The sequence below is a fragment of the Camelina sativa genome, chromosome 6 (genome assembly GCF_000633955.1).
Source record: "Camelina sativa cultivar DH55 chromosome 6, Cs, whole genome shotgun sequence".
NCBI lineage: Eukaryota > Viridiplantae > Streptophyta > Magnoliopsida > Brassicales > Brassicaceae > Camelina > Camelina sativa.
The window spans coordinates 19,373,754-19,387,900 of NC_025690.1; the positions used below are offsets into that span (position 1 = coordinate 19,373,754).

The 14,147-nt window shown below is 38.2% G+C and overlaps 5 protein-coding genes across 5 annotated transcripts; 2 read left to right on the forward strand and 3 right to left on the reverse strand.

The window, feature by feature from the left end:
* Nucleotides 1,295-3,430, reverse strand: LOC104792344 (probable inositol transporter 3). The gene is made up of 3 exons (XM_010518476.2): nucleotides 2,693-3,430; nucleotides 1,882-2,607; nucleotides 1,295-1,790 (listed from the first exon to the last, which is right to left on the reverse strand). The coding sequence occupies exons 1-3, from the start codon at nucleotides 3,230-3,232 to the stop codon at nucleotides 1,314-1,316; spliced, it is 1,743 nt and encodes a 580-aa protein (XP_010516778.1). The 5' UTR covers nucleotides 3,233-3,430; the 3' UTR covers nucleotides 1,295-1,313.
* Nucleotides 3,999-5,723, reverse strand: LOC104699255. Its single transcript, XM_019246398.1, has 2 exons — nucleotides 5,692-5,723; nucleotides 3,999-4,883 (listed from the first exon to the last, which is right to left on the reverse strand). Exons 1-2 carry the CDS (start codon nucleotides 5,721-5,723, stop codon nucleotides 4,712-4,714), a joined length of 204 nt encoding a protein of 67 aa, XP_019101943.1. The 3' UTR covers nucleotides 3,999-4,711.
* On the forward strand, nucleotides 8,949-10,309 carry LOC104792348 (CASP-like protein 2B2). Its single transcript, XM_010518477.1, has 3 exons — nucleotides 8,949-9,305; nucleotides 9,402-9,534; nucleotides 9,873-10,309. Exons 1-3 carry the CDS (start codon nucleotides 9,142-9,144, stop codon nucleotides 10,122-10,124), a joined length of 549 nt encoding a protein of 182 aa, XP_010516779.1. The 5' UTR covers nucleotides 8,949-9,141; the 3' UTR covers nucleotides 10,125-10,309.
* LOC104792349 lies at nucleotides 10,562-11,156 on the forward strand. Its single transcript, XM_010518478.2, has 2 exons — nucleotides 10,562-10,879; nucleotides 11,028-11,156. The coding sequence occupies exons 1-2, from the start codon at nucleotides 10,653-10,655 to the stop codon at nucleotides 11,041-11,043; spliced, it is 243 nt and encodes an 80-aa protein (XP_010516780.1). The 5' UTR covers nucleotides 10,562-10,652; the 3' UTR covers nucleotides 11,044-11,156.
* Nucleotides 11,189-13,641, reverse strand: LOC104792350 (serine carboxypeptidase-like 28). Its single transcript, XM_010518479.1, has 6 exons — nucleotides 13,232-13,641; nucleotides 13,047-13,142; nucleotides 12,855-12,947; nucleotides 12,200-12,285; nucleotides 11,647-12,122; nucleotides 11,189-11,559 (listed from the first exon to the last, which is right to left on the reverse strand). Exons 1-6 carry the CDS (start codon nucleotides 13,611-13,613, stop codon nucleotides 11,295-11,297), a joined length of 1,398 nt encoding a protein of 465 aa, XP_010516781.1. The 5' UTR covers nucleotides 13,614-13,641; the 3' UTR covers nucleotides 11,189-11,294.

Sequence of the window (14,147 nt, forward strand, 5' to 3'; positions counted from 1 at the left end):
CAGTGTTTGTGAGCTTCCGAATATTAGGAACGTTGTAGTTCTGTGCCAAGTACACCCCAAAAGCTGATCCCACCATGAACGAGAAGCAGCTCTTTATTATCCCCATTCTCTCTCTCTCTCTCTCTCTCTCTCTCTCTGCGACTCCGCAAGTTTCTTCAGGTCAACAATAACAGAACCAAAAACGATTTCGTCAGGGTTTACTTTTTTATATGATTTTATTTGGGGATTTATCATACGACGTCGTTGTCAATAATATCCTTTGATTTTTTGGACTTGTTAATAAATTTTTAAATTTTTTTTCATTTTCTTCCTAGTTTCTTCTCAGAATTCATAAACACCCCAATTATAAATTATTCTTATCTTCTTCCTCCTCCTCAAACGTCGAACATGGCGGACACTGGTTTTACTCAATTTTGTTTCTTTCTGTAGGTGAAGATTCTTCTTAATCAATTCTTTCACATTTCTCTCTCTCGCTCTCTCTCTCTTCCTAATAACATTTTTTTTGCTTTATCCTCAGATATGTATGTTATGGGCTTTGTTTGGCTCATCTGACTGTTTGTGTTTAGGAATCATGGGTTTGTTTCTACAGAATTGTGGTTTTATAGGTGGATGTATCTGTAAATACTCATTGTCTCATTTACAACATTCCCCTATATAGATGCTGCCCTGGACATTATTAGTATTGCTATATGTTTCTCAATTTTACTTTAATTTTTCTAATGATTAACAGCTTTACTCACTCGTGTTCAAGAGATGATGGGAAAGGAGCCTTCTTTGGATCAAGAACCTACCAAAGGTTACCACTTTATTATACTTTCTACAGACATGATGAGTTTCTGATATGCTGCAAAAATGCTGACTTGTGACCTCTTTTTGGCTCGCACTAGAGGCTAGCTCTATCTATCTATCCCTTGTGAGGAATTTGAACAGGCGGGTAGATCTAAAGGTACAAAACCCATTCCATCAGTTTTAGATAGAATTGAAACTTAGCTGAATTTAGGATCTTAGAGCAAACATATGGACTTTTATATCAAACATAAATGGATTGGATGGTGTTACTGTTTGTATGACAAAGCTTGTGATAGAAGACAGTGAGGTTGGTTGGTATTATGATCTATGTATAAGTTGGGGGTTTGTGACCTTTTGACAAATCTATCAACTATATACATGTCTGTCTCTCATTAGACCATTCCGAGTCTGCAGCTTTAATCAGCAGACCGAAAACAATATCAAATGACAAACTAAGAAAATTTTCTACGTGCTGTTTGTTTGCTTGTTTGTTTGGCTTTGCAGCCACAAAGTCCCACAACTGCTTAAGGCATTTCCACTTCACTGGCCTTGGTCGCCGGCCGCAACAAACTAGGCCTAAACCCTCCTTCTAGCAACTTCTCTACTTCCTCAAACTGAAGCCCTTTCGTCTCAGGCACAAACAGCCAGATGAAGAACAGCCCGATTGTTGAAGACCCCGCAAAGAGAAGGAATGTTCCCGATGACCCGACTGCTTGCGTCAGCGTCAAGAACGTCTCACTCACTATGAGATTTGACGTCCAGTTTGAGACTGCCGCTATTCCTCCCGCGAGCCCTCTGTATCGAAGAGGATATATCTCAGAGTTGACAATCCATGGGACTGTACCCATACCTGGTGCATACACAATGATGTATAGGCCTAGGAAGACGATGGCCAAGTACCCGAACTTGCTGGGACAGCCGTCTTTAAAGTAGGTTCGGCCTTTAGAGTGGCACAATGCCTTCATATCACCAGACAGAACAACGCATGCTCCAGGTGCGTACTGTTACAAAACACATATGAACCCAACATGAATCTCTGAAATCTAGCTAATCCTGTCTTTGTGTGTGTTTTGAGTTAAGATACTTCCTTACCTCTTGTGCAGAGTTGGAGCAGAATCCGCAATCGTATCTAAGGCATTTCATACAGTTCCAGTTGGACGGAGGAGCATGGGAGGCTGTGAAGGGTACAAACGCAGGACAAGTAGCGTTTGGAGCAAACTTTCTCGAGTCCCTTGTATCGATCTTGGGAGCCTGGTTTGAGGCTTCATTGAAGACGACAGCCAAACTGATAAGACAAGATATGATCCCAAACATGGAAATGATCATAAGCTTGCGCCTACCGTAACGGTCCACAAACATCATGCTTACTACCGACCCAACCGCATTGAGACCGGAGGTTATAAGAGCCAGAGCCATGGCTGTCTTGTTTGACGCGTAACCTGCAAACTGCAGAATAGTGGGACTGTAGTACATGACCGTGTTGATTCCCACAAACTGCTGTGCGACCTGGACGGTAACACCTGCGGCAAGGCCATGGCGGACAACTGGATTCGAAAGAGCGCCTCTGAGTTTAGCGGAATAGCTATGGCCGATAATATCCTCATCAGCCGTCTCTGCCAGGACAGACTCCTTGAGTGCAGCTATCTCTGCTTCAACTTTCTCTGCCGGGTATATTCTCTCGAGTATGTCTCTTGACTCAGCTTTCCTATCATTTCTGTAAAGCCACCGTGGAGACTCGGGCAACGATAGCATGAGACAGAACTGAATGATTGCCGGAATCGCCGAGACTCCCAACATCCACCTCCATGTACCCGGTGTCTGTGTTTGTGATCAGTAAGTTAGAAAACTTTTCAAATTTTACAAAAGAAGAAAATACATTTTTGTGAGTTAGTTTGTTGGTTACATGGACGAAGGCCAGGTTGATGAGATAAGACAGAAACTGTCCTCCGGTAATAAGAAGTCCGTTGGTGCTGACTAAAGCACCTCTGATTCTCGCAGGAGACATCTCTGATATGTAAAGTGGTGAGGTCATGGAAGCCATACCAACTCCAAAACCCACCAAGAGCCTGCCGACGATGATGACCCAAGGTGCATGAGCAACCACCATCACTATGGCACCCATTATGAAGAGCACATCCGCAATAAGAACGGATATCCTCCTACCGGACTTATCGTTGTACCATCCTCCTATAGCTGCTCCAACAATGGCTCCAGCCGCAGTCATACTTACAATGATCTCCTGAAGCCATGTCTTTTGATCTACCTCACCAAAATCCTCTTTTATGTAGAGAAGCGCCCCTGAGATGACTCCCGTGTTGTACCCAAAGAGAAGTCCTCCAATACCGGCCGAGAGAGCCAGCCGCATAATGTAAGGTGTCTCCCATGTCGTCCTCCACACCTCTGTGAACTTTACCGCCTCTGTTTTCGCTACTCCTTCCGCCATCTTCTCTTAACTTGAATAAAAGCTCTAATTATGTTTTTTTAAAAACCTTGAGCTGATTGATAAAATGTTTAGTTCAGAAAAGATGTGTTCAGAAGAATGAGGGTAAAGAGCATTGATCAAAAACATATATATAGGAACCTGATGGATTGAGAATAAAACTACCAAGAATAGGAAAAAATAAGAGTTTGAATACAACAAATCAGGTTCCATCTTCAGTTTTTAAGGATTTAGCTTGAGTTACAGGTGTAATACAAACTGTGTCTGTTGACTTGAAAAATTGTGTCTGTTGACTTGACAATCTGAATTCAACTGGTCAAAATACTTTATCTCCAACTGTTTTCTACAACTGTTACCGCGCTATTTTTGGAACATACACAAAAAAATAACAAATCAATAAATAAAAAAACCATATACATTTCTTATATCATCATCACCAAAAGGGGCAATTCAATAGGCAACTGAGGATATCTCATTGATTATTGTTGATCGTACACCTTCTCTGCTCTTGACGTGAACGAACACTAAGATCTCTCTGTTCATACCTTATGATCATTATATGTATACAATGTTGATTTAACTATAATGAAGAAGGCAGCAGGTTGAAGACCAAACTGTCTTCTCTTAACTTGCTGGTTGGTTACAAGAAACATATGGCTTTGTCTTGAATTCCATAATGCAAGAAACATCTCAATTAACTTGAAATATCATAATAAATCTAACTGATTTTGATTGAAAAATTAAGCAATCCAGGATACAAACTAGAAAATTTGGCAAAAACAAATTTTCATATTAGCTATAACAGATTATAGATTGTGAAATTTACAAATTCATAACTAAAACAAAAATCGGAGCATTATAGGCTACAAGAAATTCAACTACTAAAACATCCTCAACTGTGAAGATAAAGTGACGAATACAGAACACCTTAGCCATCGGACATTGGTATTGAATCTTCAGAATCTTCAAAACACCTTAGCCATCGGACAATGTCTCAACCCCTCAGCATCAGCTACAAGTGAGGCAATAAAGCTTCAATCGACATAATAAATCCATTATAGAACTGCCATCAACATTATGTATTAATCGTAACAAATCATCAAAGCCAATCGTATAAACAATTTGTAGAAGCGTCCACACAAACAAAGCCAAACCACAAAGGCATTAGTATACAGCAACTACACTAACTCGGACCAAACCTTCCTCAAAGAATACAAATGTCACAATAAAGGCTCAGATAAAAAATGGGTTAGAGATGGTTATCAGCACTAGAATCAGAGTGGTGCATGACATTCTCGTTCGTCACTGCCTCTATTACTTTTAAATCAAAACCAAACATATAAACAAACAAAATCAAGAAAGCCTCAGAACTGCAGAAGTATCAACAAAACTTCAAAAAGAAGTCAATCAGTCCCGAAAGATGGTGTTCTTTTATAATCTGATATCCTCATAGGCAAATAAACAGCCCTAACAAAACCATGATTAAAGAAATTGAAATACAAGCAAGTGAGAAATATAGAACTCATGGCCGGTCCCAAACGGTAAAAGCAGCGACGCCGCTCCGCAAGGCAATGGAATATGAGCGCCAATCAGCAAAAACCATAGACGGAGAAGCCCTAAAGCTCCATCAACGTCATACAGGCTTGCCCTATTGCTTTATGACGTATACTATTGGATTATGCAACCACAATTTTCAGACTGCTCCATTTGTTGGTATTAGATCTCTTGGAGAGAGATCTCGCCACGTAACTAAATTCTAACAAAACCCTAAATAAACCATAATTAGAGAGAATTGAGATACAAGAAAGAGAGAAATATAGATCTCATGGCAGGTCCCAAACGGTAAAAGCAGCAACGCCGCTCCGCAAGGCAATGGAATATGAGAGCCATCAGCAAATACCTAAAACGGAGAAGCCCTCAGGCTCCATCAACGTCATACAGGCTTGCCTTATTGCTTTGTGACGTATACTATTGGATTATGCAATCACAATAATCAGATTGCTCCATCTTTTTAGTATTAGATTTCTTGGAGAGAAAATCTCGTCACGTAACTAATTAGATCAAACACATACAGAACAAACAAATACACTAACGAAAAAAGACGAATACTTCTCAAACAATGGGATCAATGGAGGAGGAGGAGGAAGAGAAGATGAAAAGGAAGGAGGGGGCGTGGTGTGTATATATATATTATTAGGGCATCGGAAGCCCTAGAGAATCACACCGCATTGGCAAGAAATAATCTGACGGTCCAAATATGGAAATATACTATTTAAATTATGTAACAGCTACAACATTAGCTATATATATAATTAAGTGGTTAGTTGTGTTTCTCTTTTATTTGAAGGATCCATATCCAAACCAAAGTGAAATTTATCGAGCCAAACCGAGATATAACTTGGTTCTATATATTCTAAGACGTATTTTCTTGTAACTGAATATCGTGAACCGAACAAAATTACCACACACGTCCACCTTTACTGACTAGTGACATGTTTAACAGTAAGTTCACCGCGTTACATAGATCAACGTCTAGACTAATAGTCTAGTGATGGATGCGAGGAGGAAGAACAGTCCATCAAATGCTCTATTTTGAGTGTGTGCATCTTCCACATGTTTTCTGAATTGCTTAAAATATGCCAGGCTTTATTTTACGGACGACTGATGGATGTGGTCTCAGTTTAGGAGAGCCTAGCTACCTTCGGATAGTATGGTTTATATGGAAAAGCCTTGATTGACAAGTTTGTACGCAATATAAATGTGGAGGATCTGACTTCTGAGTCTTCTTCTCCCATTGTGTCTCGGTCTCGGAGGTTTGTGGTCTCAAATGCTATCTTGGTTCTTGGAAAGATATTGAGGGTTGGGGTTCTAGAGTCAATCTTGATGATGTAAAGATATTGAATCATGGGGTTTTAGAGTCTGTCTTGATGATGTTGTGTTTTTGTTCCGAGCATTATTGAATCATGTCGACCAATTCATTGTGGTCCGTTTACTAAACGTATTTGAACAATCTCATGATGATATGCAAATGAAATAACTTGAGTGTTTATGTTAAAACTGCAATTCAAAAAACATCTCTCATGATTTGGAATTGGGAATTAAAAAAAGTTATCACACTAGATGAGAAGGAACTTTGTCCTATCACGCCAGTTTCAAGTAATATTGATAGATATGGAACCTTGGACATGTAATATAGAAATCAAAGTCGATAATGAATTATGAAAATAAAGATTATCTCATTACAAACCGGAGATTACAATAATTCTTTGATATAATGTAAACTAAGACAAGAACAGGAGAAACATCTACACAAAGGTAAAATATAGGTGCCGAACACATAACAGCAAGACCACCAGTTCCATTCAAATCAAAATAATCTGGCAAAACAAGCTTCCATATGAATCCGATCCCTCAGAACGACATCAGCAACAATTCCGACCCAAAAGCCTCTTACATCTGCCAACCAAACACCTTAAACCGACAAATCTGTAGATATCTTCAAAACAAAAACTAACAACGGGCAATATAAGACAATAACAGATAATGAATAACCATCAGGAACCATAAGTTAACATCAAAAGCAATAAAGCTATACAGTCCGCATCAAGGTCATGTCTAAAGACCATCATTTGGTTATTCTCATTACCCTTTCCAACCTCAACAAAACAAAACAATAACACAATTCAAAACAAAAAGGCTCAGATAGATTATGGGTTAGAGATGGTTATCAGCACTAGAATCAGAGTGGTGCATGACATTCTCGTTCATCACTGCCTCAAAATCAAAACACAAAAAAAAAAATCAAAAAAAGCCTCAGAATTGCAGAAGTATCAACAAGACTTTAAAAAAGTCAATCAGTCCCGAAAGATGGTGTTCTTTTATAATCTGATATCCTCATCGGCTACTTTAAAAAAACCCTAACAAAACCCTAATTATATAAATTGATATACAAGAAATATAGAACTCATGGCCGGTCCCAAACGGTAAAAGCAGCGACGCCGCTCCGCAAGGCAATGGAATATGAGCGCCATTAGCAAATACCATAGACGGAGAAGCCCTAAAGCTCCATCAACATCTTACGGCTTGCCACTATTGCTTTGTGACGTATACTATTGGATTATGCAATCACAATTTTTCAGATTGCTCCATTAATTTGGTATCAGATCTCTTGGAGAGAGATCTCGTCACGTAACTAAATTCTAACTTATATCAAACACAGTATAACTATAAAAACCAAACAACAGACATGATATACTAGGAGAAGATTCTTAAGGAATCGTAAGCTGCTGCTATGAGGAAGGTGTTGAAGAAGATGAGATGAGAAGGAAGGAGGTGCGTGTTATTTATTTATACCAGTGACATTAGGGTTTCGGAAGCCCTAGAGATGCCGCCTTAACATAACGGGCCTTTTGTTAGTTAAAAGCCCATGTTAAATGCAAAAAAGCCCAGCTTATAGCTCGAAAGTTTCTTCTACTAGGACCAATTCAAATTTTTTATATGTTGGGTCTTGTGTTATGTAATGTGTGTGGGTCTCATTCAGTTTCACCCATGCTTATAAAATGTGTGATCAGCACATTGTTAATTTTGCTGTCAACCAATACTTATAAGCCACAATTAGAATCATACTAATGTGATTGGTTCCGACGCATTATAAATTGTTGAACCTTTGATGATAATGATTTACTGTTTTAAGAAGTCTTGGTTGTTCACCGATTTAGTAAAGGGTTACGGTGGAAACAGGGAACCATGATTACACAATTAAAAAATGACTTTTAACCAACCCCGTGCATTATGCACCGCACCACACCACTTCCATAGTTCACCAACCCCACTATTGGATACACCGTCCCTGTAGTCACAGCAAAGCCCCATTTTTCTAAATCTCTTAAAAGTTTTCATTTTTACATGGCTTTTGTAGGAAAATTCTATTCTCCTCAATGTGACACATGGAAGTTGTTAAGTCTAAACTAAGTGATGGTAAATCAGTGATCATTATTTTTTGTTAATTTTATCTAACTAATAAGTTATGGTAAATTGAGTTTTTCGTAGACGTATCATCTCTTTACCCACTACATAACTTACTAGCAAATGTTATTGATAATCCTAAGAGTTATTCATAAACTTCTCCGTATGAAAACTCTTACAACTGGTGGTTCAAGAGTGCGTGGTGGAGGAATCCTATAATAAATATTATAATTTCATTGGATATATGAATCTTTTTCTTCCTTACAACTTTCCTAAAAAATACATATAAATGTTGACGTAAACTTATGTTAACTCACTCTGGTATTTCACTTTCCATCTCCATCTTTACATTTAATTAACGTGTACCCTTAAATGCTCTAAAACCGACTATATCCCACAACTTATTCCTTTAATATACTTCAAAAAAATACACGTAGACGTAGTGATGGGCAATGGTCATGGTTTATTTAGTGTGAGAGTTGTACGAACATACATCGTCCACGCCATCTGACTAGTGACCACCATAGTTTGATCTTTGAATATTTATCATAATCATATCGAGATTTTGTGTTTGTTCAAATAACTATGCTAATGATTAACCAACTAGTAGCTTTTAGGGACACAGAGTCACGGGTACCACTAATTTCTCTAGGTCCATGATTTCAACTCTACACCTTTAACATCATAGTCTCTGAATTTTTTGTTTCTACTAATTAATTACATTAATTACTCTTTTCTATTTAAGCCACTTGTTGCCTTTACACGGAGAGAGCTGTAGCAATACAAAGCTGCTAGCCAACTAACAACGAATCAATGGTTTTGTTTTTATCCACAGTCTCTTCTGAATTCTCTCACTAAAGTTTCCATCTTTTATAAATAAAAATCAAATTTTGGGACAAAGTTGAATTCTTTGGGAGTTGTGGAATCAGTCCCTCAAGTGCAAAAAAATGAAGCTGATCGATCGTAAAGTGAGAGCAGCAGAGTTGATTCTGAGATGCTCTGTTTTCGCCCTCGCTCTCCTCGCTGCGATTCTCATTGTTACTGACGTTCAAGTAAAAGAGATTTTCATGATCAAGAAGAAAGCCAAATTCACCAACATGAAGGCACTTGTGTAAGTGTTAGCTCTCATGCCAAAACGAACGAAACCACTCAGCTCTTTTGTATAAAGTTTACAGCTTTTAGCGATAATCTTTCTCCGTGTTTTCAGGTTTATGGTGGTCGTTAACGGGATAGCCGCGGGTTATTCTTTGCTTCAGGCGGTTCGTTGCGTTGTATGTTTGATGAAAGGAAACGTTTTGTTAAGTAAGCCTCTGGCTGGGGCCATTTTCTCCGGCGATCAGGTGACTCTGTTTTTACCCTCTGTTTCTTGTTTGCTCTGGTCGAAAGTGAAAAGGTCCTAAGTTTGCTGTGACCTTTTGTGGGTCAGTGAATTTTTTAAAAATATACCGTATGAGTTTCATTCGTTTGGTAGGGTACAAAAAAAAATTATTGGATTTAGGTTGGAAGAATCTTCCATTAATGTCAATGATCAATGACTGATCAAGAATATTTTATAAATCTCTAATGGTCCTGCTACATAAAAGCATTGAAATGGACTTGGTTTTGTTGTATTCTAGTTCACATAGGTTTTTGTACAAGTGACATTGTCAATGACTCTTTGTTATGTATGAATGAGCAGGTGGTAGCGTACTTGTGTGTAGCGGGGACTGCAGCAGCGGCGCAGTCTGCGGCCTTTGCAAAGCTAGGTGAGCCAGAACTCCAGTGGATGAAGGTTTGCGATATGTATGGGAAGTTTTGTAACCAGGTAGGTGAAGGAATTGCCAGTGCCTTGTTTGCTTGCGTTGGAATGGTGTTGGTCTCTTGCATTTCGGCTTTCGGTGTCTTTCGTTTGTATGGTGGAAGCAAAACCAGGCAAAGCTCACGGTGGTGAAGGCATGTATTAGTTTTTGGACCTACCTTGTTTAATTAACGAACTTGTGTGTTAATGTTGTGGTTTGTGTTATCTTCTCTGAGTTTGTATACGGTCTATTACTACTATCACCAACTCAAGCTGCTCTATATAAATATAATCATCACAATTTGGTTGTTTAATGTGAATAACATGTAGTTTTTTTACTACAAGCAATGACAATGTTTAGTCTATTTTTGGGATTGAGTTGCTTAATAACCAAAAACAGGAACATCAACTCATCCATTGATATAGTGATGGATTACAACCCATCTTCTAAGTTAAAACTTAAACTTAATTTCATTTATCTCATTTTCATCAAAATAATCACCTCTGGCCAAAACTAATAGTTATATATAGTTGTGGCCAGGAAAATATTAAGTTATATATAGACTCATGGGAATGTTTGTTATTTACATTTTGTTCCCTCGAGTAGTTTATATAAGACACAAATTTTAGGTAGGAGAAATATAAAAAGAAAGAAGAAGGATCGACGTTTCAAGAACGGATATGGAGAGAAAGGTGGCATTGGTGATGGCATTGATGTTGCTTATGTCTATGTTGGTTTCCGCCGAGGAAGCACCAACGGTTGGACAGCATATAGACTCAGCCACAACCAGCGTTGGCAAATTCTTCAATGATCATGCCCGTCCTGCCATCGATTCCGTCGCATCCGCCGTTGAATCCGTCACATCCTCCGTCAAATCCGTCTACGGCTGGTTTCATGATAGAGCTACGTATGTATTCTAAATCTTTCTCCTACTTTCTAATTTTACATGGTTTATAAACGTTATGCAATGTAACTATTTTGTTGTTGTTGTTGTAACGGTTGAAAAGTAAATAAAATTATTACCATAACTATGTTTTGTTTTTGTTTATTTGTAGGGATTTGGGACTCTAAAGATCTGCTAATGAGCGAAGGAAGGGGTTTGGAAATTATTTTCAGCCAATACAGTTTGATCTCCATGTACTACTTTATTTTAACTTAATATTATAAGAAACGAAAAAAAGATTTATACTCGTCTTCTAACAAGTAAAAACTACACATAAATGAAAGCACAGGAACAAATCAAACAAATACAACCTATAAGTACAACAAGCATAAATGATGTTTACAAAATTTACGAAATTGAAAGAAAAAAATGGAATCAATTAAGAGGAAGAGGAGGGAAGAGAGTGGTTGGCGAGGAAGTGGGTGAAGAGGAAAAGAGCGAGACGAGGCTGAGACAATGGCACCTCATGCCCCGCGGCTCTAACCGTGGCGTACGTTAGCAAGCCATCCTCGTAAACCTGACTCCAACCTCCTACTTGGCCGTGTGCATGGTACCATGGATACCACCTTTTGCTGCTTCTCAATCTCATTGCATTTATCGAATGCCTCGTCCCACTTAGCGGCAACACCGCGTCCGAGTCCCCACTAAAAAAAAAACATTTAACGTTGAGTTTGAATTGCTTCGTTAACTTTAACATACAACAAAACATATACATTCTAAAAAAACTAAACCTGAAGATCCAAATGCGAAGATGAGCTTGAAGAAGATTCTTGATGATGGGAAGCATGGACTTGGGTGAGTCTTTCCAATTCTTTCTTATCACACGACTACAAGGCGTCCAAAGTTTACTACGGTTGAGGTGGGCATGGAAGGATCTTTGCACGTTGGGATCGTTCATATACTTGCGTGTGAATCCCACAACACACTCATCGTTCCCTCTAAATCGCCATGCTTGCGACCACTCATTTGATGATGATGATTGTGAGGCGCAGGCGGGTCTATTGATGTTGTAAGGGTCGATGTCACCAAACTCAGAAAAGGCTTGGTTCAAGGCAGCGTCGCAGTTGGTTTTGGGGAAGAGGATGGAGTCGTTGAAGCACCACTTGGTCAGGTCGTTGTAGCTTTCGTCCGATATGAGCCCGTGGTTCCACCAGTAGTCACGCTGCCCTTTGTTGTCATTGTAATCATCCACCAGAGGATTTCCCATCTTTCATTTAAAATAAATCATTTATTGAAGTATTCAATAATTGATTCCTAAATGTATACAGAATATAAAATTCTTACCAGAATCCCTTTTAGATTGATAATGGGTTTTTTGACACCCTTGTTCCGGTTGACGATCAACTGAGCTAGCTCCGGAATGTAATGTCCTAATTAATCACCAAATAATGTCGTTAATTAGTAACCATCATGCATATCACCCGTATGTGTATAGTATGGTAGTTCCAGTCGCAACGTCATAAAGCTACAATCTGCGTATTCATATGGTGTCACTAGTCAAGAACACAAGATTCGAGAAGACTTAATTTGGTAAAGTCAATTGGGTTGTTGTTGAAGTTATATTTTTGCCACATTTTGACAAAACCCATTTATTTCTCTAAAATAGTATTTTTTGTTTCCTAGGTTTTTCCTTTTTTCCTTTTTAATGACATTTCCGTTGGTTCGTAATTGGAATAGTCAATGAATTAAAAGAAAAAATAATTAAGGTTAGGAATATATCTTTAACTATGCACATGCATCGTGCATAGATATACATGTATGGACCGGAAGCACATATCGTGTCCAATGGGTAACAGTTATATCAAGTATTAAAATGATAAAATCAAGTCAACAACCATAACCATTTGGTTCAACTGCTTAATATTTGTAAAATCTCACATGACTAATCAATATATATAAAAAAATAAATAGAAAGAACAAAAAATTTAACAGTACGTACCAGCGTAGCTCTCGCCGGCGATGTAAAAAGGCCTTTCCTTATACTCAGGGAACCTCTCCATCCATCTCACCAAGAATCTGTATGCATCCTCCCCTGTTTCCCACATCACATTTGAGTTATATATATATTAATAATTATGTAACTCATTAATGTAACACTTTCATAATTATAATTATGAAATCTGTATAGTACCTGTCCTCTTGTCTCCCACGGTTAATTCGTCTGACGAAGTGTTTGTGTAAGAGAAACCTACTCCCGCCGGTGAATCCAAAAACAACACATTCGCCACTACGTACATTATAATGATCGATTGAATTATGAAAATTACCAACAAACTTGATAGTATAAAATTCCAAATCAAGTTAAAGATTTAAAACCTTTGTTCCAAGCATAAATACTAAGACGAAGAGTCTTCCCGTCGGTATTAACCCGAAAGGGACCAACCTCCTCAGAAGCACCGTAGGCAATGGAAGAGCACCCTGGACCACCATTGAGCCATAGGACTAATGGCTTCGTGTCGCTGGGACTAGGTGCTTCGGTTAGCCAATAAAAGAGTGCCCGTCCAGCCGTCGAGTCAACAGTGACGTAGCCAGAGAATTGAGAGAAATTGAGTTTAGGAGGTTGGCCTGGCAAAGAGATGATCTTGTCTTTCATCTTTTGCTCCTTATTAGCATCATCGCTACTACTGACTACGTCTAATAATGCAATCACCATGCATACTAATAACATACATTGATATATTTTTCTTGTGATCATCATCAAAGAAAGAGACTGTTTTTTTCTTTTCTTTTTTTCTATAGTTTCTTGGGAGTCTCTCATTTTCCACCTTGATGATTTTATAGTATAATTTGGCAAACGAGGGTCGTTGTCAACTTATGCCAATTTCACGTATTATATACGTGATGTATTTAATATGTATATATATATATATATATATTAAAAAACTGTTGATTATAATGCATATGGTCAAATTAGCTTACTTGTAGTTCGAGTATATTGACTACTCTCTAGTTTCTTTACGCATTATTGTGTTTCTGATTCATTGGCATCTTGTATGCGTACGTATCTCATCTTGAAAGTTAGTATTGCCGTAATAGTAAATTTCTCTGTTCAGTTTGGAGGTTTCATATATATAATTTGACGATTTTTATTATATTTACTTAGCTTTGACTATATATAAAAGCTAGATATTGCTTGCTTACACCGTAATTTAATTAGTCATGTATTTCACATGGAGAGGTGTAGACATATATCGTCTATGCAGGGATATACTTTTAATGTAAAAGTGGGAAA